At 38.4% G+C, this 22,852-nt stretch overlaps 1 protein-coding gene across 2 annotated transcripts in view; it reads left to right on the top strand.

Moving 5' to 3' along the window:
* The first annotated feature begins 96 nt into the window (after window positions 1-96).
* The window catches only part of LOC120634784, a 27,502-nt gene continuing 4,746 nt past the window's right edge, over window positions 97-22,852 (top strand). For both annotated transcript variants that reach the window (XM_039905570.1, XM_039905569.1), the window contains exons 1-12: window positions 97-271; window positions 351-557; window positions 1,139-1,576; window positions 7,581-8,835; window positions 10,949-11,071; window positions 11,261-11,749; window positions 13,118-13,135; window positions 14,354-14,460; window positions 16,144-16,233; window positions 17,694-17,913; window positions 19,576-19,752; window positions 21,258-21,419. In XM_039905570.1, coding sequence (XP_039761504.1) covers window positions 239-271; window positions 351-557; window positions 1,139-1,576; window positions 7,581-8,835; window positions 10,949-11,071; window positions 11,261-11,749; window positions 13,118-13,135; window positions 14,354-14,460; window positions 16,144-16,233; window positions 17,694-17,913; window positions 19,576-19,752; window positions 21,258-21,419 — 3,319 coding nt within the window. In that variant the 5' untranslated portion in view covers window positions 97-238. The remainder of the gene's footprint in view (window positions 272-350; window positions 558-1,138; window positions 1,577-7,580; window positions 8,836-10,948; window positions 11,072-11,260; window positions 11,750-13,117; window positions 13,136-14,353; window positions 14,461-16,143; window positions 16,234-17,693; window positions 17,914-19,575; window positions 19,753-21,257; window positions 21,420-22,852) is intronic.

The raw sequence follows: 22,852 nt of genomic DNA, 5'->3' as shown, positions 1-22,852 counted from the left end.
AATATCATGATCAATTAATTAACAAAATATTGTAACAGTGCCGTGGACAGTGGTGAACAGGCGTCACAGCACAGCTGCAAAATCGGTGTATAAATCGATTATTTTCATCCCTATTCTCTATGTAAAATTTGTCGATTGTCAACGAGATTTATTAAAAATTTCTGCAGTAAAATTATTGAAGCTCATTACTTAGTACTGTCTATGTAGTTTTATTAAAATACATAATATACATTCTAAGATGCTTCTGGTTATCCATAACCTTCCGCAGAATGTAATTCGATCAATTCTTTTCCACAATGTTTTCGTTGCACCGTGGTACACAGTATATCTATCAAATTGATTATTTTTAGATGCGGTTTTTCGACGTGAAGAGTCTAATACAAGACGAATGCGGGTTTGATGAGGTGATATTGGATAATTTGACTGATGAAGGTGATACTAAGCGAGTAACTGTTGGTTTGGCGGACGAAGGCGATGCGGCGATTTTAGTTAGGAAGATCAACGGTCTGTATTTGGGAGGACGTAAACTGTTTGTTGAAGATGTGCGGCAGAAGAAGGTAAATAAAATTGCCGACTGGCGCATTGGGCAGCGACTCTGCTTTCTCAGTCAATGGCTGTAGGTTCGAATCCCACAACTGGAACATGTTTGTGTGATGAACATGAATGTTTTTCAATGAGTGTTTATCTGTAATATTATACCTAAGTATTTATGTTTATTATATATAAAATAATCATCAGTCATTTTAGTACCCATAGTACAAACAACACTTAGGGGCTGGATTGCGATGTGAGTATTGTTGTGGTGTAAGAAAAAAAAATTATCTTTGTAAATTATTTGCTCAAACATCCGCCGAAACCTCGCTGGTAATAAATCTTCCGCGCAGCACCGTTTTAAGCCTTGCATACTGTTTTTGCATTGGCAAAGTTCAGATCCAATTATAATGTGAATATGGACATTGCTCTGCTTTTTAAAATATGTTTTTGACGGGAAGTCTACATTAACGTATGATTGACGCATGAAAGTTGGAGGCTCCAATATTGGCTAGAAACTACCTACCACTCTCTGTATCAAAACTTCTACCAGACTACACTGCACTAGAAAAATGTAAAGAAAATAAAAAAAATTAAATAATTCCAGTCATGTGAACAACCCTACCGCCCTATGGATAATCCGCACGTCCCAAAGCCAAGGCCAGAAAAACAAATGAAATATAGCCAGCCCATACCGGTAAGGCCAGAAATAAAAATGAAATACAGCCAGTCCATATCAGTAAGGCCAGACAAACAAATAAAATATAGCCAGTCTATGCCAGCGAGGCCAGAAATACAAATGACATTTAGCCAGTCCATGCAAGTAAGGCCAGAAAATGAAATGAATTTTAATCAACCTTTGCCAGTGAGGCCAGAAAACCAAATTAAATATGATCAGCCCATGCCAGTAATGCCAGAAAAACAAATGAAATATGATCATGCCATGCCAGTGAGGCCTGGATATCAAACGGACAAGGAGCAGTCAATGCCAGCAATCATGCCAATGGTATATAGCAACCTACCATTTTACATGTCACCTGTACAGGTAAGTCATAAAAAATCCCTTCATAAACATAGTTAGTTAATTTGTACTCACCATTCTAACTTTGTGCAAGGGCATTCTTCAGTTCAGAGTTGATATGAGGCCACTGTTTCTGTTACAAGTACTTAGCTACCTAAGCAAGGGTAGGAAATCAATGTATTTATTTATATTTATTTAATTGTTTATTTCAAGCAATATGCAAAACCCATTAAATACAAGACGAAAGGAAAGTAAAGTAAAATTGCATTAAATTAATTAGTTTTTATATATATAAATTAAGGGTCACATTGTTTATCCGCAATGCACTCCTAAACTAATTAACCATGTTTAATCAAATTGAACCTTTTGTGCCATTTGATCAAACTTTAAAGATAGGATAGCTCTTATACCCAAGTTATGCTGTGGTGAGAGTGGATGAAAATGTTTGATGATTTCACACCATAACTCCATAAAAATTTAACAAATTTTATTAATTCTTTTAGCACTGGAAAGGATTTCTATATTGTTATTATTGTATAATTATCTTTTGACTTTGTAGATACAAAGTCTATCTAAATTGTGGTAGGGCATGCTTGTGTGGCTGCACTGTGACCCTTCAGGATCTTTTGTACTCGCCCCATCATTAAATACTCCTCACACTAAATAGCTTCATATACCTGCCCTTTTAAAGAGTTTGATTGTAGCTTTTGTAGATTGTAGCGATAAAGTGTTTCGGTACCTACAATGTCGCGTAGAAACAGATTAGGATTATGCCGTATGGGTTTGATATAACAGCCGTACCCCTAACAGGTTAGTCTGCTTCCATCTTGGAGTGCATCTTAACTTCCCATCAGCTGAGATTGGAGTCAAGGGCTAGTCTGTAGAGGAATTTAATAAATTGTGGACTTTCAAATTTTTGGGCCAAATTTTTGAACTTAAGAAGTTCACTTCAAATACTTTTTTGGTCACAGACTGTTCGTTATAATAGGCTATTGATGATACATGCTTTGACCTAAAAATAATCAACAAATTTATAAAATCATGAAAAAAGAAAAAAAAAACAAGATATCATCACTGTATAATATCCATATCGTTAGTTCATATTACAGTGAACTGATCTCTACGTTATAAATATAGTGCAGTATGGTCAAAGATCTTTGCCCATTCATAAGTTGACAAATTAAAAAACATCATCGGAAATGAAATAAATAAAAAAAATATACTTCGACAGTACACACGTCGCCATCTAACCCCAAAGAAGAAGACAAATAACTTTGTTATTTTATCGAAACTTAAAACGTTTACGCAGCGCACGCATCGAAATCCTCCGATTTTGAAACATCATCATCTTCATTGACGCTATGCTCCTATTGGTCTTAACGTGATGATATATATCCTATAGGCTATCCAACACTGAAATAATTTTCAAATAGGACCAGTAGCTCCTGAGATTATCGCGTTCAAGTAAACAAACTCTTCAGTTTTATCCTTATTATGATGGAATCCTTCTAGCTGCTTTTTACAAGCGCAGCTAATGGGCTCTCATATATTTCCACAGTTTGCCCTAGACATGTACCACACTGACTCACTGACTGCACGTCAGTATTGGAGCTTTTTGTGACTGAGCTCGCAGTGGACGACTGGAATGCGTCATTGCTAAGTTCCAATCGTCCACTGCGAAGGGTCGGTGTAATTACAAACACATGAGGTGTAACACCTACAACTTAGGCTGATGGACGCGGCAATTTGTAGGAAGTGTTCTTTGCATGCCCTACGAAGTGTTGCTTTTTTTATAGGCGTTCTGCTTGGACCGTCAGGTGGGCTTTGTCCGACGATTATTAATGTTCTATAAAATAACTAGCTGTTGCCCGCGACTTCGTCTGCGTTTGATTTTGTTTTTTGATGTGGCATTCAATTTAGTTAGCTGGTGTCCGCTGAGGAGACACACTTCCAAGAATATGTGTACAGAGTTTCATGAGGATCGGTTTAGTAGTTTTTGCGTGAAAGCGTAACAAACAAACTTACATTTACATTTATAATATTAGTAGGGATAGTAGGGATAGCGATAGGGATTGGGCTTCGGATTTACTTTCGTGGAGACAGAGTTCGAGCCCAAGCATTCACCACTGACTTTTCAGAGTTATGTGCGTTTTTAATTTAAGCAATTTAAACATCACTTGCTTTAAACGGTGAAGTAAAACATCGAGAGGGAACCTGCATGCTTGAGAGTTCTCCACAATGTTCTCAATTGTGTGTTAAGTCTACGAATCCGCTTGAGAAGGGTTTGGGCCGTGAACTACGGTCTAAAAACTTCTCATCCTGAGAGGAGACACGTGCCCTGTAGTGGGCCGGTAATGTATTGATGATGAAGAATTGGTAGAAGGACTATAGATACTATCTATAGTCTATAGTCCTGATCTATCCATCTCTACAGGTATATAAAAAGAAAAAGTAATACGACAACTGTAAAGTTTGATGATTAGGTCTCCTTAAACACCTATCCCGAGGTTTTTATAAATACTAAGTACAGCTATTTGTGACAGCACGTCCTAGGAAGTATGCCATGCTTATTTCTGCCACATAGCAATATTGCTGTGGTCTTTTTGTTCTATAAGAGGAGAAGCTCTATTTTGAAAATTAAAATAAGATCAAGTTGCCATTTCTAAAAAAAGGATAATCCTTTATAAATGGGGTTTAAATCCATTACATATTATCTGCCATATTAGAAATTACTTAAAATAGGTAGTTGCCGCTGTAATTATAGGAAATAAGGCTTAATATCTGCGTATTGGATAGAAGCAGGCGTTACTTTGCGGATATCCATGATATACGAGTATTATGAATGTAGTATTCATTTCGCGTTGTATACCAAATTAAGCTTAATTTTCATACCTATGTGTAATAAAATTATTCCTATATATTGATTGTTATTTAAAACTAAATAAAATCTAAAACGTCCTCGAAACCACCGCAGCGAGGCACAGTTCCTAAGATGCTGGCAGCATTGCTCCTTTGGATGGCCAAGGTAACTGCCCGCTCTAGGATCACCGGTTGACTCGATAACCCTTTTCGATAATTCTTTGAAAAGGATACCTATGTTACAGTAATTTTATAAATTGGGTAAATAACCAAACTTTTGATAACTATAAATTCATATTTGCCTCATATTATATTAAACTAATTAATTAGTTAAAAGATAGGTATCAAGAAACAATTAAAATTATATTGAATTAATAACCAATGTTCTTGACATTGAGTTGGTGGGTATTTTGATATAAATACGACTGCATTATCAATAACTCCAGTCCTACATGAACTCGAACGATGCAAAGATAACTCCCGGTGTCTTAGTCGTTTATCACTTAATATCTGCGTCTTAGATTTATCGGGGTGAACCTTACATGACCTGCGATCTCTTGCGAGGACTTGAGGAGTCTCTCAGGAGAAATGGTTTTCGAGCATAACCCACTACACTGCTGCCAATGGCGTGCACTTCATACATGCACAAAAGCTCTGCCTACCCTAAAACTTTTGTATAACTCATAAATGCAAAGGATTTTCCATTTTATGACATCTTTCTTCTTTATGCATACCTAGCTGCTGCAATGCGGTCTGTTGGGCATAAAATGATTATATTTTACAATATTTGTTGCTCCAAACGATGTCATTTGAAAACAGGAGTTGTATTTTCTAATATGCTGAAGAAAATGTTTAGACTCCTTAGTAGTTCCAGATACGTAGGTAAGAAGAGGTTCTGGTGGTTCAACCAGTGGTGGTAAATGAACTTTGCCGTTGGAGCAACACAAACCGGCAGTTTCTTTTTGAAACTTCTTAGCGCGACAATGCGGACATACTACATTCATTGAACCAATGACCACATCGGGATGGATCTTGTAATCATATTTCTTATCGTAATTAAAGGCTGCTTTATTAAGATCGGTTTTAGTTCTTAACTGATTTTGTCTTTATCTTTGATCATCCAAACGTTGAGCTCGTTCGTCAGGTTTTTCGGCAGCTCTTGATGAAGACGCTCTTGATCGTAGGTCTGTAACTCGAACAACACGTTCACTATCTGTTTCATTAGCTCTCAAAGACGAAGCTCGAAGTCTGTTTGATTCTAATCGTGTTGTTTGTTGTTGCGGTGTTTCTGTAGTTCTTCTGGTTGCCTGTTGCTTCGTATTTCTCGTTGATCTTCCGATATTTGATTTTTTCCGTGGCATTGTAAATAATATTATTTGTGTAGCACCTGTTTTATCTATTTACATAAATAATTAATTAGTTAATTCTTTTCTATTTACAATTTAAATTAACTATTTATTATTATTAAAGTCTTGAGTATACTTACTAATTAAGAGTATTATTGACTTTCATTAAATTACACTTACAATTAAAATTACAAATCAATTTTTTTAGTACATGATCATGTTATTTTAAAATAATAATTATAAGTTATTTTTTATTTTATTGCTTTATTTTTATTTTCAATAACAAATGATATATTTGAAGTTAGCTGATTTGCTTTTTAAATAAATTATATTTTTTTGTTTACAAAAGAAGGTTAGTTATTTCTTTTATTTTCTTATTTAATATAAGTTGTAAAATAACTCATTGAATTTAATGACAAAACATTTTATTGCATTCATTGCCGCATATAAAATTTTGAATCAGTTGATCGCTATAGAACTTAATGCATTGAAGCGCTATATGATGGTGATATTTAATAACATGGACATCATATTTACATTATCCGTGGAAAAATACATGGTCATACCAATTTTTATGACAATCGGTTGAACGGGGCGGAAGTCGATACTTGACAGCGCCGCCTGGTGGGGAGTTACATCAATGGACATAGCATGTTCGTTTTCTCCGAGGAAAAATACATGGTCATACCAATTTTTATGACAATCGGTTGAACGGGGCGGAAGTCGATACTTGACAGCGCCGCCTGGTGGGGAGTTACATCAATGGGCATAGCATATAAACCTTCTCCGTGAAAAAATACATAAGCATACCAATTTTCATAATGATCGGTCAAATAGTTTCTGAGTTTATCGATGACATATATACAAACATCCTCTTTTATATATATAGATAACTGGTTATATCTGGCCTGACCTTGAATTTGTCACGCTTAGCACTGCACGCCATGTGATAACTTTGACCGAGCTCAAGGTGTAGGCCAGTTTACGGTTTCCTCGAACCTCGTGATAAGGTTTCAATTCTCGCTGCTGAAGAATTTTGGCAATTTATAATTTCATAAATGGCCTACATCTGGTGGAAGGTTTCGGTGGCTGTGCCGTAACGTTTTGGTCTTTCGCAGATGCAGTTTTGCATATTTTGTTTGGATGCAAGCTGTAAAATTTACTGGTGCCCAGTTGCTTACATTTAACGCACACGGATTGCCAGTTAAAAAGCTCTCGTTGTAATCAACTAGAAGCCTAATTAAGCCAGCTGAAGACCCAAAAATCTTTAATAAATTTCCACGCAATTTTACTATTTTACACACTTTAATCGACTGTGTTGCGTACGCGTTTCAACGGAATTCATCGTGGAACTGACGAGAAACACGCGTCGAACCCAGTTACCAACTGTTACTAGTATCCATACTTTGTCATAATCTGTAATGAGTATTTAGTGAGTGAATTGCTCTGTATACTCATTGAGAATACCGGCTCGCAAGTAACGTCAAACCGGACTACTGCTGGCGTCGCGGGCACTCCTTAAGACCGCACCCATTCTTTACTTTGTCGTGCGGCTGAATCGACTCGCTATATACTCTTTACACGTATTATGACTGTGTCCAGTTGGCATAACCGGATACAGTTCCTTGTGATTGGGTCCAATGGCGACAGAAGAAAATATCTACATTTCCTGGTTTAAAAACAAACATTGTTTCCATCATAGGCATCAGGTGACACGGTTGCAGTAAAAGGTATCTTGCCAACAAATAAAACAAAATTGTGGGAGTTCTTGTTTTTGCATACATTGTTTTAACTGTTGCTTTCTGTTCGATATTTGTTCACAGAGTTCATATAAAGGCTACGAAAATCAAGGATCGCAAATGGCAAAAAAACCGCTTCCGCAACCTGCTTACTACCAAGCTCAACATGAACAACCTGGCGCAGTAAATGAATGGAACGTCCAACCGGCATATTCATCTTACCCGGAACAGTCCCGACGTTTACCCGATGATGAAGGGGACGAGCCAAAGTGGCGGGAGCGCCAAGGTGCTCGTTCGTCCCTCATGCTCGACGATGAATCGCGTTGGGTAGAAAATAGATACCAATCTGACTCCTCTAGATATGAACAAGGCTATCGCCGATCTCTCGAACGAGACGATGAGATTTCCGGCAATAGACTTACGCAGTTCGACAAATCTAGGCAGGACGAATCAGATGGGCGTGATCGACGTGATCACTCTCAAGGTAGACGTGATGACGGCAGGCGATCTTCAAAGCGCAACGATGACCACATGAGACCGCGACCTATAGATCGTTCGCCACCACGCGATCGAAATTTTGAAAGTCGCAGACGGTCAAATTTCGACGAGCGTGGACGCGACAGTGATCATACTGATAGCCGTCGCGCTATAGATCATCGTGAGCGAGATCGCGACCAGAGACATGGTTCCGATCGATACGAAAAGCCCCGTGAGCGCGATAGGTATAACGAGCCCCGCGATGGTAATAAGCCGAGAAGAGACCACGACTATGGGCAGCGTGATTTCGGAAAGAAGAGACCGTACTCGGACGTTTCCCAAACGAGTTCTAGGACTTACGGGAACAATCCCGATAATTCCACTTTCAGCAAATCGAACACGAAAATTTTTGAAAGAAATTATGAAGATCCTACGACAGGCGCTTACGCTACTTATAAACGTTTACGATTTAGTCAAAATGACTATGCTGGGCCAGCTGATGCTAATTTAAAACAGAATGACGCTCCCAAATCAGGAAATAAACCTGGTCCGCCATTGCTTCAAATGGTAAAAAGGCACAATAACTGGCGTTACCAAATCGCAGCTATTTTGGCAAAGGAAATAATAAGCACAGCTCATCCAGGTCGTGTTCCAAACTATCCCGTCATATACAAAAAGTTGAAAGAGTGCGTCGTTGCACGCATAGATGTGCACTTAGGGGACACGATCGTGTCTTCATTAAAAGAAATGTTGTATGGTTATCGTTCGAGATTCCCTCCCGATGATGACGTGGGTTTCTACAAGGCAGTCCTAGAGAAGATAGAACGTGATCAGGAAGAATCTGCAACTGACACTGCGAAAGGTAAGTTAGAAAACTAGATTACTTTAGGGTTCTACACTAACGGCTCAACCTTCTACTGAAGAACAGTGAGCGTAAGGATGAAGTTTTGTACTGATGATTCCATTCTGCCATATTTGGCTTAGTAAAAAGCCTCCTTCTTTCTTATCGGGTTTGCTGTAAACGCCGCTTACCAGAGTAAAACTGTTCCTGAACATATGGAATGTAGGACAGTACCCAAATGTTGTCGACTTAACAAAATGCCTGGAGTGGCAAGTTGTTAAAACATGAAACCTTCATGTTTATATCCTGTTACGTCATTTTGGGTATTGTTCATTGAAATAAATGTGTTTGAGGAGTTAAGCTACATGTTGACATGTGAACATTTGCAGAGAAAATTTTGCGAAAATACTAGAACGACTCCAAAAGTCAATTGACTTTGAATTTTGACAGTAATATAACGGCAATGCATAATGAAAAACCATTATGTTTGTGGATTAAGACGAGTTCCTACACTCAAAGTAGGTACCGCGTTTTTGCGAGTAACCTCAAACAACTGCAGAAAAAAAAATGATTGCTTTTAAAGACAAAGCTCGATATCAAGCTCTCATCGCATCTTAGCCTCTGCTTTAGCTATGCATATATAAACCAACTTTCAGTCCGTCATATTCATTGTACGCTGAGGTTGGTCGGGTAGTTAACCCAACTTGTTGGATACTGGATGGAACCAATTTACAACAGTTGGCACACCTATAGATGCTTAATTCCTATAACAAACTCCGACTGTCATGTCTGACGAAAAGAAAGCCCACAGTACGGTATCCACTTCATCCACGCATCTAATCCATAGCAACAAGCTGGTACTTGGTAAAGTCATACCATAACTGGGTGCACTACTGAAATGACCTTGGTTCGGATACCACTGGATCTTATTGAGGATGCCAAGCTTGTCCTTAGATCCAATGCATTGTTCGAAGATGAGTTTGGATGCAGTGTGATATCTAGAAGCTGTGCCATGTGGTGACGTGGAGGCAGATCACAAAACCGTTGTCACCACATCTTTCCATGGGTGTCGTATGAAGCGACTAAGGGAATATAACGGAAAACGCGCTGCACCGTCCTCTGTGCTAATACCACTATCTACTGGAATTGCGACGACCAACCCGTCTGCTCAGCGTTGTGATTATGGGCAAATCCTCCGTTGTGCGAGGCCTTTAGTCCAGCAGTTGACTGTTATAAGCTATTGATGAAGCTGCGCCTTGAGCTCGTGTAAGAACCCAAGAGAAAGCGTTCGCAAACAGTGCTCAGCTACTACTGTTTGCGAACGCCATTGGTTCTGATAGATGCTCATCTATCAGAAACATTGAGGACATGTCCCACGCAGTCGCCACTTTCTGCCTGGAAAACGCCACAGAGTCAAATTATTTCAAGTGCAACATGAACACTTAGGATAATATAGACCGTAGTTGTCAGCATCCAGTTTCCAAAGGTCGATGTAGTTGCGTGACTTGCTCCATATAAATTTGGTTCACAATATGGGGAAATATACTTAGATTTAGGGTAGATGCGAAAACGATTTCTCGGATTTGCCGCTGTAGCCATCTTTTATATAATTTATATGACGACATGCATCATGGTAGTGCAGAACGGAGGGTAATGTTTTAAAGCCAACAGCTGATGGCACCCAGCACATACGCTAATATTGTATACAATAATGTGGATATTGTCAGTAACATTGGCTGTGTGTGGGACGTATTTAGGAATATTTAAAGTATTGATAAAAATATTGTCAGTACTATTGGCTGTCGGGGAGCCTATGACTTTCTGCAAGAAAGAAGTGTATTTCGACGCATCGGTTTTTTACCGAGCTACTTTAAGCGAAAACCAAAGGTCTCCCTAAATACATCAACCAATCTCGCCCTCTGGAATATAGTTTTGTCAAACTACAAGCCAGAACAATAAGGAGCTAAAAGGAGAAAAACAGAGTCAACAACAAACAAACAAGACAAACAGTCCAGGGAACAGCGTTTCCTCTTAACGTTCTTAAAAAAATCCATATATTCAACTACGCCCTTCCACATCCAAGGAGTTCCACTTACAAATGGCGTATAAAATTATTCATCTTAACAACTTTCAGATAAAACCCCGGATGACCGGAATAACGAAATGACCAAGAAACCAAACCAAAGGGCTGAAAACGCAGCTAAAGGTGGATTGTTACCGCCTCCCTTCAAATTGCCAGGTGCTGGCAACAATCCACGTGAGTTTCTTTCATTATTTGAGTGTGGATTTACGTTGGGTAAATATAAAAATGCTCTGCCCTGCATCCCGATATTCAATAGAAATTTATCAGCTTTTCAAGGCACAGGGATGTACAACGACAATTTTTTTACCTTCAGGCTAGAACAATTCTTAAATGAGATATAATAACCATTTCAAATTGTTTCAGAGCCAACAGTTCCATCATTCCAGAATAGGGCGTCATCAGCCCCCTCATTCCAAACCAGACCAACTTCTACTCCTCCATTCCAGAACAGAACGCCAAACCCCACTTCTCAAGTACAGAATAGACATCAGAATCCAACTATGCCATTCGCGAACAATCCGCCAAATCCAAATCCTTATTTCAAGAATTTAGGGACTACTACCGCACCTCAATTCCAGAAAAGAGCTCCGGTACTAACTCCTCAATTCCGGAGTAGAGCACCGACACCAGCTCCCAATTTCCAGAATAGAGCGCCAATATCAACTCCCCAGTTCCAGAAAAGCGCGCCCACCTCAACTCCTCAAGTTATGAACGCGGGACTACTCTCATTTCCTGTCCTACAGCAATGCAGAGCTCCTATTCCAACAATCAGACCACCGAAACCACCCCAGAAGAAACCGTCGCAATCGAACAACTTGGCCAACTCTGAAGTTAATGCGAAAAACCCACTGAGTAAGTTTATATTTTGTTATGACATTTTTAACCCATAACCGGTTATTTAAAAAATGCGTTCGTATTATAAAAAATATTAAGAACACGGAAAGCTGTGCGCCTCATTTTAAATCGTTAAAAATTTTGACCGTGCCTTGTATATACATACTAGAAACATGCAAATTTGTAAGATAACATCCCGAATTTTTTAAAAAAACTCCAAGTCATGCCCCGGCAGGATACATTGCGGCGCATGCGCAAACACAACTTGGTCCTACCGCCATCTAAATTAAAAATCCACAGCACCGGCCCAAATTCCATGTGCACCAAAATTTACTATCATCCCAGAACATATAAAAGAAAAAGAAAGTATAAACTTATTTACAAAATCCTTAAAACATTACTTGCTGGAGAAAGCTTATTATAAGATAAATGACTTCCTAAATGAGAATATTTAATATTGACTCTGCCTCTCAATCTGGTTACAGCGCCCTCACAGGGTTCCATTTCAAATGTAAACATTAGATTGACATTCTTTTTGAAAAATATAATAATTATGTATTATATGACATTGTAATGGACTTGTAATTGAATAAATAAATAAAATAAATAAATTTATGGGAATGACTCAGGCCGTGGTCCATAACGCTGACCGATCAACTTGGTCAGGCCTTTGAGTAATTATGGAGAACCCTCATGCTGGATACTCACGATGTTTTCCTTTACCGTTAACGGGCGTTATAAACAATTACAATTGTTTATAACGCCCATAGCTTCTAAAAGTTCGAGGCGCGTGCCGGGAATCGAAGTCAGTATATCCGAAGGGGAAGGTGAAGTTCAGGTCTAACCACAATCACTACTTCTCACGCTCGCTTTGAGGTATCTGTATTGTGTCAAACTGTCCGTTCAATGAAGACTTACTTAATAGTAACCGGTGATAAAATCAAAAATATAATCCAACTTTTAAAGTACGGACCTCGATCTCGACTCTCGATGTCTTTTTCATCATCATCATCATTTTGTAGGGCGTTCCAAACTCCAAGATTCTGGACCGCTTGTTACCAGTGGCTCCCAGCGACTTGATGTCGTCTGTCCACTTCTTTAGGGGTAGACAAACGCTGCGTGTACATTTTTTTTTTTGGTGTGGTGGAAAAGATTTTTTGCTACCTCCGACCCTTGGGCAAGACAGAGGTTATGCGGGACTCCCCCCTCTGAAGGGGGTCTTCTACACAAACTAAAAACCACTATGGAAACGCTGCGTGTACCGTGCGATAGTAACATTTTTTTATGCTATGATAACAAACGGTTGCCACGGTACTGCATTGGTTCTACATTATTTATTTTTGTATGAGTCACTTTATATTGATAACACTTTATTTTTGTTTTCAGCTAAAAAGGAAATAAACAGTAAGTTTTTCCAACTTATATATACTTTTTAGAAAGACAATTTAAGCTATCTGTTTGTTATAATGGCCGTACCTACCTCTAACACCAGAGAGGATATAATCGGGGGATATATATTTTGTTTCCTGCCTGTGCTAGCCCCAGGCAGGAAAAAAGATAGTGCGGCTAAGGTCTGAATTGAGGTACAGTACTTCAATTCAGACCGTATCTTTCTTCCTTGTCATTTTTTTTAGGATTAGCATATGTGCTACTTTTTGCTTTTCTTTTGTTTTACTTATTCTCCTTTCGTCTTGAAGAACACACTTAGGGGGTGTCCATAAATTACGTGAGGAATTTTTTTATAATTTTCTGTCCCTCCCTCCCGCACCGCAATCTCACGTGAGAATTTTCAAAATGTGGGGTTTTTACGTAAACGCGTTGGACTATTATGTTAAAAAGAATAAAAGAAATGGTTTGACAATCAGCAGATGTATAACGTCGAAGTATGAATGAAATTATTTTCTTTCGAACGAATTAGTGAATGATCTTAATCGTATTACGATTGCATTTCAAATTAAATCTTAAGCATGTACAATCTAGATAAAATGGACCAAGATAGTGGATATATTTTTTGATATCCTCCCCCCCCTCCAACCTAAGATTAGATGAGATTTGACTCGATCCCCTCCCCCCTTAAAAATCTCACGTATTTTATGAACGCCCCCTTATGCCTGTGTTTACTAAACCTACGCATGGCCTAAATCGAATGCCTAATGACTAAGGCTATGTTTATAGATATAAAACGTTTCACCAAGTCTTAGGTGGTAAATATTGGTGAACAGATGTATGTCTAGGAATCTCCATAGATTAGGCGTTATTTTATTAGACATTTTCTCGTTGGACGTTATTGAAGACGGGCATGAAAGTGTTAATTGTTGTTTTTTTTTTGTTTATATAACTGCAAGTTACCCAGTGGCGTGCACTTTATGCATGCACAAAATCACTGCTTACCCGTAAATTGAAATATAGCTCGTCTAGGAGGAGGATTTTTGCCATTTCATGCAATTTTCCTGTTGTATGCATACCCTGGTAAGAATTCCAGTGCACGCCACTGAAGTTAGCCCATGACTGCATTCTCACATGGTGGTAAGTGATGATGCAGTCCAACACGGTAGCGGACCACAAATTTCCTTGTTTATGACTATTTCACTTATTTTGGTACAAAATAAATATATTTTTCAGAAATCAAAATGTTGCACAAGATGGAATTCAAAGACGAGGTTGTGTACAACGTAGATCCGTGGGTGAAGCAAGCCATCGAGAACGAAATGGATAGTCTGATCGAATTGGTAAGTATCTACCAATACCACTTTACCCGTCTCCATTTGGATTATTTTAACCTGTATTCTGAGATTTGCTTGCTAGCAATCTAAGGAGTCTTTATTATGAAAATTATTTAATATCTCCGATAATGACAAATCATTGTTAATATTCTTATACAGCCTTAGTACAAGTTTTGGTCGATTTCGTGTACGGAAATACTTAAACATCAAAGTAAAATGAATTTTATTTGCATTGTGTTAAATCTCAAATTTACCTACAATTCTTTAGCAAATAACAGAACGTTTTCACTATCGACGAACAAGGTACTACCTAAATAAGTAACGCACATTTACCTTTCATCAATCGATATTCACTACGCAACTCATATAACCTCACTTGTCTATGATTCTTAGTATTCTCAGTATTATATTTAAAAAAAAAAAAAAAAAAAAACTTTAATATGTGTCGGTTTAAGAGTTCCTTAAACATAACGCACCGCCGAATCGTTGTCCGTAGGTTAAGATGGCGCGTAACGTTAATCATTCCCTAAGAGTTGGTGAAACGTTTTTTCCCTAGGGATCCATCACCCAAAATCACTAGGCATCCGATTTAAGCGTCACCTAGGTTCAGTGAAAATGATTGCCATTACTGTGATGATGCAGAGTTTAATACTCGTAAAAGACTCCATATTGGATTGAAGCAGGCGTTACTTTGCGGAAATCCATGCAATCCAATCCAATCCATATATTATTAAAATTAAGCTTAATTTGCTATACTCCGCGAACAGCAGGAGAATCTGTATGGTTTAATTTATAATTTCTTCAATCCTTATACTCCACACCAAACAGATCTTCGGCAATGTACCCTCTACGCACGTTTCGCTCTAAACCTTAATTTTATTATATATATATTTCCCATTATAGTTAATTATTCATTGTAAATTTAACTTCTCCTGAGGATGCTCCGGTTTCGGAGCGAAACGTGCGTAGAGGGTATATTGCCGAGGATCTGTTTGGTGTGGAGTATACGGATTGAAGAAATTGTACTAAGGCTGTATAAGAATATTAACAATGATTTGTCATTATTGGACATATTTACTACTAGCTTATCTACTTTTTTTGTGTTTTGTAATTAACTGAAAATAAAAATTTAACTATATTATACGCAACTTGACCTCAGTGGCGCAGCGGTGAGCGACGTGGTTAATGGAGGTCCGGGGTTCGATCTGGCAAGGTCAATGTGGGAATTCATAATTTATGAATTTCGACAAAGACGAGCAGCCAAGCGATTTAGTTTTCGATACGATGTAAAGAGGCACGATGCCTCGTTACACATCTGGGGTATGGAAAAAAACGGTTAAGACGAGAACGAAATTCAAAAGATTGATTTCTAATTTTTTTTTTAAATATTTTTTGAAGTTACACTTCCTTTGGCGCGATGAAGAAAAATTATTAGAGTGAATTTTAACGATGCGCGCGCACACCGACACCTGAATTCTACATCGTAAAGTTAGTTCTAAGTGATATGAAAATATGAAAATATTATTACGTTAATAAAACATTTTTTTATTTAAATAAAATCTTATTGATTAATTTTAAAATATTTATCGTTAATCACTACTGAATTTTAGTTATTTTTTTTTCCATACGCCAAAGAAGTATAACTTCTAACGAGTGTACATAAGTACACACACTCTTTTTTTTTTTCAGTACACGGCTCGACCCGAAAGTTTTATGAAGCAAACGGAACACAATATTCACAAGAGGATTGTGAACGAGACAGCTCCTATTTTCAGAAAGGTATTCAAACCCTTAAATTCAAATTCAAATTCATTTATTTCAAGTAGGCCTACTTTATAAGCACTTTTGAAGCGTCAAGTATGCATGTTTGTGTGACTCTACCACCGGTTCGGAAAGCAGATTCTACCGAGAAGAGCCGGCAAGAAACTCAGTAGTTGCTCTCTTAAATTATAATGTCTATATCTGATCATCACTTCAACCTATGGACGTCCACTGCTGGACATAGGTCTTATAGAGTTTCTTGCCGGCTTCTTCTCGGTAGAATCTGCCTTCCGAACCGGTGGTAGAGTCACTGTGCACAGACAGACTTGACGTTTCAAAAGTGCTTATATTAGGCCTACTTGAAACAGAACACATACAGATTCTCCTGTTTTTCGCGGAGTATAGCAAATAATTGACGGCCGATTGGCGCAGTGGGCAGCGACCCTGCTTTCTGAGCCAAGGCCGTGGGTTCGATTCCCACAACTGGACAATGTTTGTGTGAAAGAACACCCAGACACTAAAAAGCATTCATCTAATCATACACATTCTCCAGTTGTGGGAATCGAACCGACGGCCTTGGACTCAAACCTGACGATCACTGATGCAGTCGGGACACTGATCCGCAATTACGCTATCCTAAGTGCAAGAACATCGTCCATGAATCCATGCGGTATCATGGATTTCATTTCATTCCAAGTCAAAGTCAAATATTTCTTTATTCAAATAGGCACGTAGAAGTGCCTACATTTTAACCGAGCACTTGCAAATTATGGAACAATCTCCCATCTGATGTGTTTCCTCAAAAATACAATCTAGGGTTATTCAAGGGGCGGATAAACAAATTCCTTAAAAGCCGGCAACGCATCGGTGGCTCCTGAACCACTTGCTCGTTTGCCCGCTATGAATATGAAAAAAAGGCAAATAGATGACACTTTTTAAGCGTTGATTCTTCACCCTACCCCTAAACAACCCCGTCATCTACTCCTGTCGATCGCGAGCGTCTTCTTGAGTGAGCCGATAAAAGGTTGATAATAGGAAAAAAATTGGTTGTCTGTAAAGTCGGCTTACTGACGATAGTTGAACGTGACAACGTCGTAAGAAAATACGATGGAATGGTTGCACTTTTCAAAAGAAAATTTTAATTTTATTTGTTTGATAGATATTTTCGTTGCTATAAACCATTGACACCACATTCACTTTTCACTGCACTTCATCCTTGCCGAAAACATATAAATGTATTATTGTATAGAAGCTGTCCACGCGGACGCATCGCTCACTCAAGTAGGAGAGAGACAGATGTCGAACGCGGAGGCCGACTGTGCCTCTTTGTCGCTCGTTCCGCGCTCTCGCTTGCACTTCAAGCCTTGAATGGAACGCCTCAGAGCGAGGTAACGCCGCATGCGTCATGTTTTTTCGTGCGTGCAGCCGGCTCCATCGAATTATAAGACGTTGTCACGTCAAAAACATTTTTTTTTAAGGTGTTAACACTGAATGTTACGAAACGCATTCTCAACATAATGACGGGGCTGGTACTACGCGTGTTCCCTATTGGAAAGTGGCCTAAGCACGCGTCTTTCGACCGGTATATGAAGCAGAAAGGGGTCGTCAACATCAAGAAGTGCCCCAAGATGTACGTGGTTACCTGCGGCAGCTACAAGTCTTATGATGACCTGGTAGAAATGGAAACCTTTAAACTTGGTAAGAACTTGTAATTTACCTTAAAGACTTGTTTCGACTTGGTAAGAACTTGTAAATATACTTTTTAAAGTATATTTTAATAGCTGTTGCCCGCGACTTCGTCCGCGTTTGATTTTGTTTTTTGATGTGGCATTTAATTTAGTTGTAGTTCTAAGTAGCCTTAAATGTGGGGTTTGCTGCTGTCCGCTGAGGATATCTGTCCTTTATCTCCAACTACATTCATTAGATCTACACAAAGTTTGGGCTTAATTCAACACATATCATAACCTCTATAGTACAAAAATAAATATTTAAATCGGTTATAATTTGTCGGAGTTATGGTGTAAAATCGTCAAACACTTTTATCCCCTCTCCCAAAGGAACCGAGCTTAATGTCGGGATAAAAAGTATCCTATATTACTTCTAACACTTTCAAAAAAAATGTGAACAAAGTTTCATGAAGATCAGTTGTTTGTTACGCTTTCACGCGAAAACTACTTCGCGTGAAAGCGTAACAAACAAACTCATTCACATTTATAATATTAGTAGGGATTATAAAAACTTGTGATAGCGTAATAGCAATATGCATTCAAAGATATATGCTATATGTTGAAAACTGTATATACAACATGCATAAGTATATTTCATAAGGAATATAAAATCAAAAGAAGCATATATTTATTTTTCCATACAAACTAATTCAAAACATTCTAAGTGTTTACTTATGACAACCCTATTGTAGATAAAAGACGGACACGAGCATAGTACCTACGCTACGCGAAGCATGCCATATAGTGACAGAAGTCACTTGATTTTACTTTTGCATATGATGTTAGGGCTGTATCTGAATTCTTTACAGTAAAAACTATGACAATGCTTACTCAAAAACTATTAGCGTCTCGATTTCAAAGCTAAGTTTCAGAGACAGTTAATAATGTACCTTTGAAGTATTATTTAGGTTTTCATGTAAAAGTTGGATTTTTTTTTTGTATCTTTTGTATGTTTCCGACACGAACAAAATTTAATATTTAAGTATACTAGAAACAGTGAATATTTATAAAAGTCTTGCCAAGTGTAGAGTTAAAGTACTTAGGAATTAATAATGTTTTCACAAGAAAACATTTCTCCTCTTTGCCGTTGACAAACATGAAGCACAATCGCGATCACAAACCAATACTTCCAAGCCCTAAAGGAGTTGAAAAAATAGAGTTTTGAATATTGTACTCTCTGACTTTGTGAATAAGGACTACTATGACGGCCGATTGGCGCAGTGGGCAGCGACCCTGCTTTCTGAGTCCAAGGCCAAGGCGATTCCAACAACTGGAAAATGTTTGTGTGATGAGCATTAAGTGTTTTTCAGTGTCTGGGTGTTTATATGTATTTTCTAAGTATTTATGAATGAATGAATGAATGAATACACTTTTATTGTACACCAAAGAAACAAAAAGTAGTTACAAAGATATAAATACAATCAAGAGAGTACAATTTGGTGGCCTTATCGCTACATAGCGATTTCTTCCAGGCAACCAATGGAATATTTATGTATATATAATTCATAAAAATATTCATCAGTCATCTTAGTACCCATAACACAAGCTACGCTTACTTTGGGGCTAGGTGGCGATGTGTGTATTGTCGTAGTATATTTATTATTTATTATTTATACTATCCTATTTTCGACAGAGGATTGCCACATGATGGTTAAAACCATGCACGTTGCCGGACCGAGGCCAAGTATGAGAGAGAAGCTTAGGGAACGCAACTTCAAGAGACAGAACATGCAAGTGGCCGGCTCCGAAGCTATGATGTTTGATGAGGACGATTTCGCGCTAGACGACTGCGATGGTGACAATTATACAGGTAAAATAAACTTTACTTCTTAAGTAATATGATATCAACCGATAAGACTGTATATTACCAATATTAATGTATATATATCTATCTATGTATATATATGAAAGAGAAAGTGTGTGGGTATGTTCCGTATAGGCTCCGAAACGGCTGGACCGATTTTAATGAAACTTTCAGGGAATCTCCGGATTGACCTGGCGAGTAATCCTGTAAAGTTTGGTGACGATCGGAGCACTCCTATTTTTGAACTGTCAAACTGTCAAATACAGCTTTTATTTACTATGATGATATTCTATTGTTGGGTGTACATGGGTGTAGATAATGATCTGCACCCGCCCGAGAAGAGAATAGAAGAGAATGAATACGGAGAGAAATAAATGATTTAATATATTATGAGACTTAAAAATTTAATGATGTAAGTTTATTGTTTAAATAAAATTAAGCAAAATCTAGCCCGGCGAAGCGGGCTGGGTACGCTTGTTACTTATAAAAATATTCATCTGTCATCTTAATACCCATAACGCAAGCTACGCGTACATTGGGGCTAGATGGGGTGTGTCATCATCGTCATCACACCAACCCATTATCGGCCCACTACAGGGCACGGGACTCCTCCCACAGTGAGAAAGATTTAAGGACGCAGTCCACCACGCAGGCCCAGAGCGGATTGGTGGACTTCACACACCTTTGAGAACATTTGTGTGATATTTAAGACGCACATAACCTAAAAAATTTGGAGGTGCGTGCTGGGATTCGAACTCGCCATTGGATCCAGCGGCTACTTATGACTCGCTTAATGTCGTCTGTCCACCTCGTTGAGGGTCGACCAACGCTGCGCTTACCAGTTCGTGGCTGCCATTCCAGCACCTTGGGACCCCAACGTCCATCCTTTCTCAGAGCTCTGTGCCCCGCCCATTGCCACTTCAGCTTCGCTACTCGTTGAGCTCTGGTTCTTCTACGGATCTCCTCATATCTGATTTGATCGCGTAGAGATATCTGGCACATTATATCAACTTGTAGTTATAAAAAGATTCATTATTTATCCACATTACAAAATAACTGTCACACTTGTTGTAATGCTTATTTCTGCCGCTAAGCAGCATTCCTGTGTTCCAATCTGAAGGGTGCGGTTGCTGGTGACCTACGGCTTCAGGTTGTTTTTTTTTTGTGACAATAACATATTTTTAACCGCTAATTCATGAAACGATGATCATTGTAAAAGTATAAAACTGCGTTACAGTGATCACGCCAACCTCCAATAATGGATATTCAGCAAAAAATCTAAATACATACGTAATAAGATTGTTCAAAATGAAATCAAATAAAAAAAAACAATGATCAAAAAGGATACATACAACATGCTAATCTTAAATTCGAGTGTTTCGTGGTCACAGGGTAGCACTTTGTGTCACGTGTTTCTTTCATGCCCTACGAACTGTTGCTCTGTTAATAAGCAATCGTTTACCAATACCATCGGCTTTGTCCAACGATTTAAAAAAAAAACTTTTTTTTAGGTACATACAACGCCAACATTGACAACATAGACAAAGAAGAAGATAAAAATCAAACGGACCAGGACGACGTAGTGTATGTGGACAGTGAAAAGGAGGTTGTACTTATAGATGACGATGAAGAACAAGAAGCGGAAGGAAAAGCAAATAATGATACAAATGCAGGTACTTACACATTTTTATTTATATTTATGAAAAAAAAAAAACAAAGAAAAAATCAACTGCAATTCACACACGGCAGAAGTGTAACTACTGATAACCTACGAGCCTACGAGAGAAAGAGATGGATATAGTTGAACAAAAGTATTAGGATAAATGAAAGGGGTATATTATTTCCGTGGTAGCTAAAATTTATTATAAAATCTCATTCTCCCGCCTACTTAATCATATACATTTATGTATTTTCTTTTCTTTCATCCACACCAACCCACTAACGGCCCACCGCAGGGCACGGGTCTCCTCCCACCATGAGAACGGGTTAAGGTCCACCACGCTGGCCCAGTGTGGACTGGTGGACTCCACACACCTTTGAGAATATTATGGTGAACTCTTAGGCATGCAGGTTTCCTCACGATGTTTTCCTTTACCTTTGAAGCAAGTGATATTTTAATAAAAAATGCACATAACTTAAAAAATTTAGAGGTGAGTTTATATTTGTACTAGCTGTTGCCCGCGACTTCGTCCGCGTTTGATTTTGTTTTTTGATGTGGCATTCAATTTAGTTGTAGTTCTAAAAAAAATTAAAGTATTCAGTATCGCTAAGCCTTAAGCCGGGTTTGCTGCTGTCCGCTGAGGAGTTCTGTTCTCTATCTCCAACCACAGTTTGGGCAAAATTAAACACATATTATAACCTCTATAGTACAAAAATAATTATTTAAATCGGTTATAATTTGTCGGGTGTAAAATCGTCAAACACTTTCATCCCCTCTCCCAAAGGAACCGAGCTTAATGTCGGAATAAAAAGTATCCTATATTACTTCTTACACTTCCAAGATTATGTGTACAAAGTTTCATGAGGATCGGTTAAGTAGTTTTTGCGTGAAAGCGTAACAAACAAACTTAAATTAACATTTATAATATTAGTAGGGATAACAAGCATATTATTTCAACACATCTATAAAATAAGCAAAATTAAAAATTAAATATCACTTTCCTCAACGGTGAAAGAAGGAAAGCATTGTGAGGAAACCTGCATGCCAGAGTTCTCCTGATGTCATCGGTCCTCCTCGACGGGGGTCGCCATTCCAGCACCTTGGGACCCCAACGTCCATCGGTTCTCCGAGCGATGATTGAAAATATGCGAGATATTTTCAATTTAGCTTCGCAACTCTTTGAGCTACTACGGTAACTCTGGTTCTACAGATGAGAACGGATTTTTACGACCTCCCTGGCGCAACGGTGAGCGCTGTGAATTTTAGTAGGAGGTCTCAAGTTAGATTACCAGCAGGGGCAATTCAGGAATTTCTAATTTCTGAATTTTCTCTGGATCTGGAATGCTCTTCCAGCTTCCATTTTCCCCAGTTCCTACAATATGAGTACCTTCAAATCAAGTGTGAATAGGCATCTTCTAGGCAAGCGCGCTCCACCTTAGGCTGCAT

This window comes from Pararge aegeria, chromosome 25 (genome assembly GCF_905163445.1).
Source record: "Pararge aegeria chromosome 25, ilParAegt1.1, whole genome shotgun sequence".
Lineage (NCBI taxonomy): Eukaryota > Metazoa > Arthropoda > Insecta > Lepidoptera > Nymphalidae > Pararge > Pararge aegeria.
The sequence above is the reverse complement of the archived record's forward strand: the minus strand, read 5'-3'. Positions and strand labels throughout refer to the sequence as shown.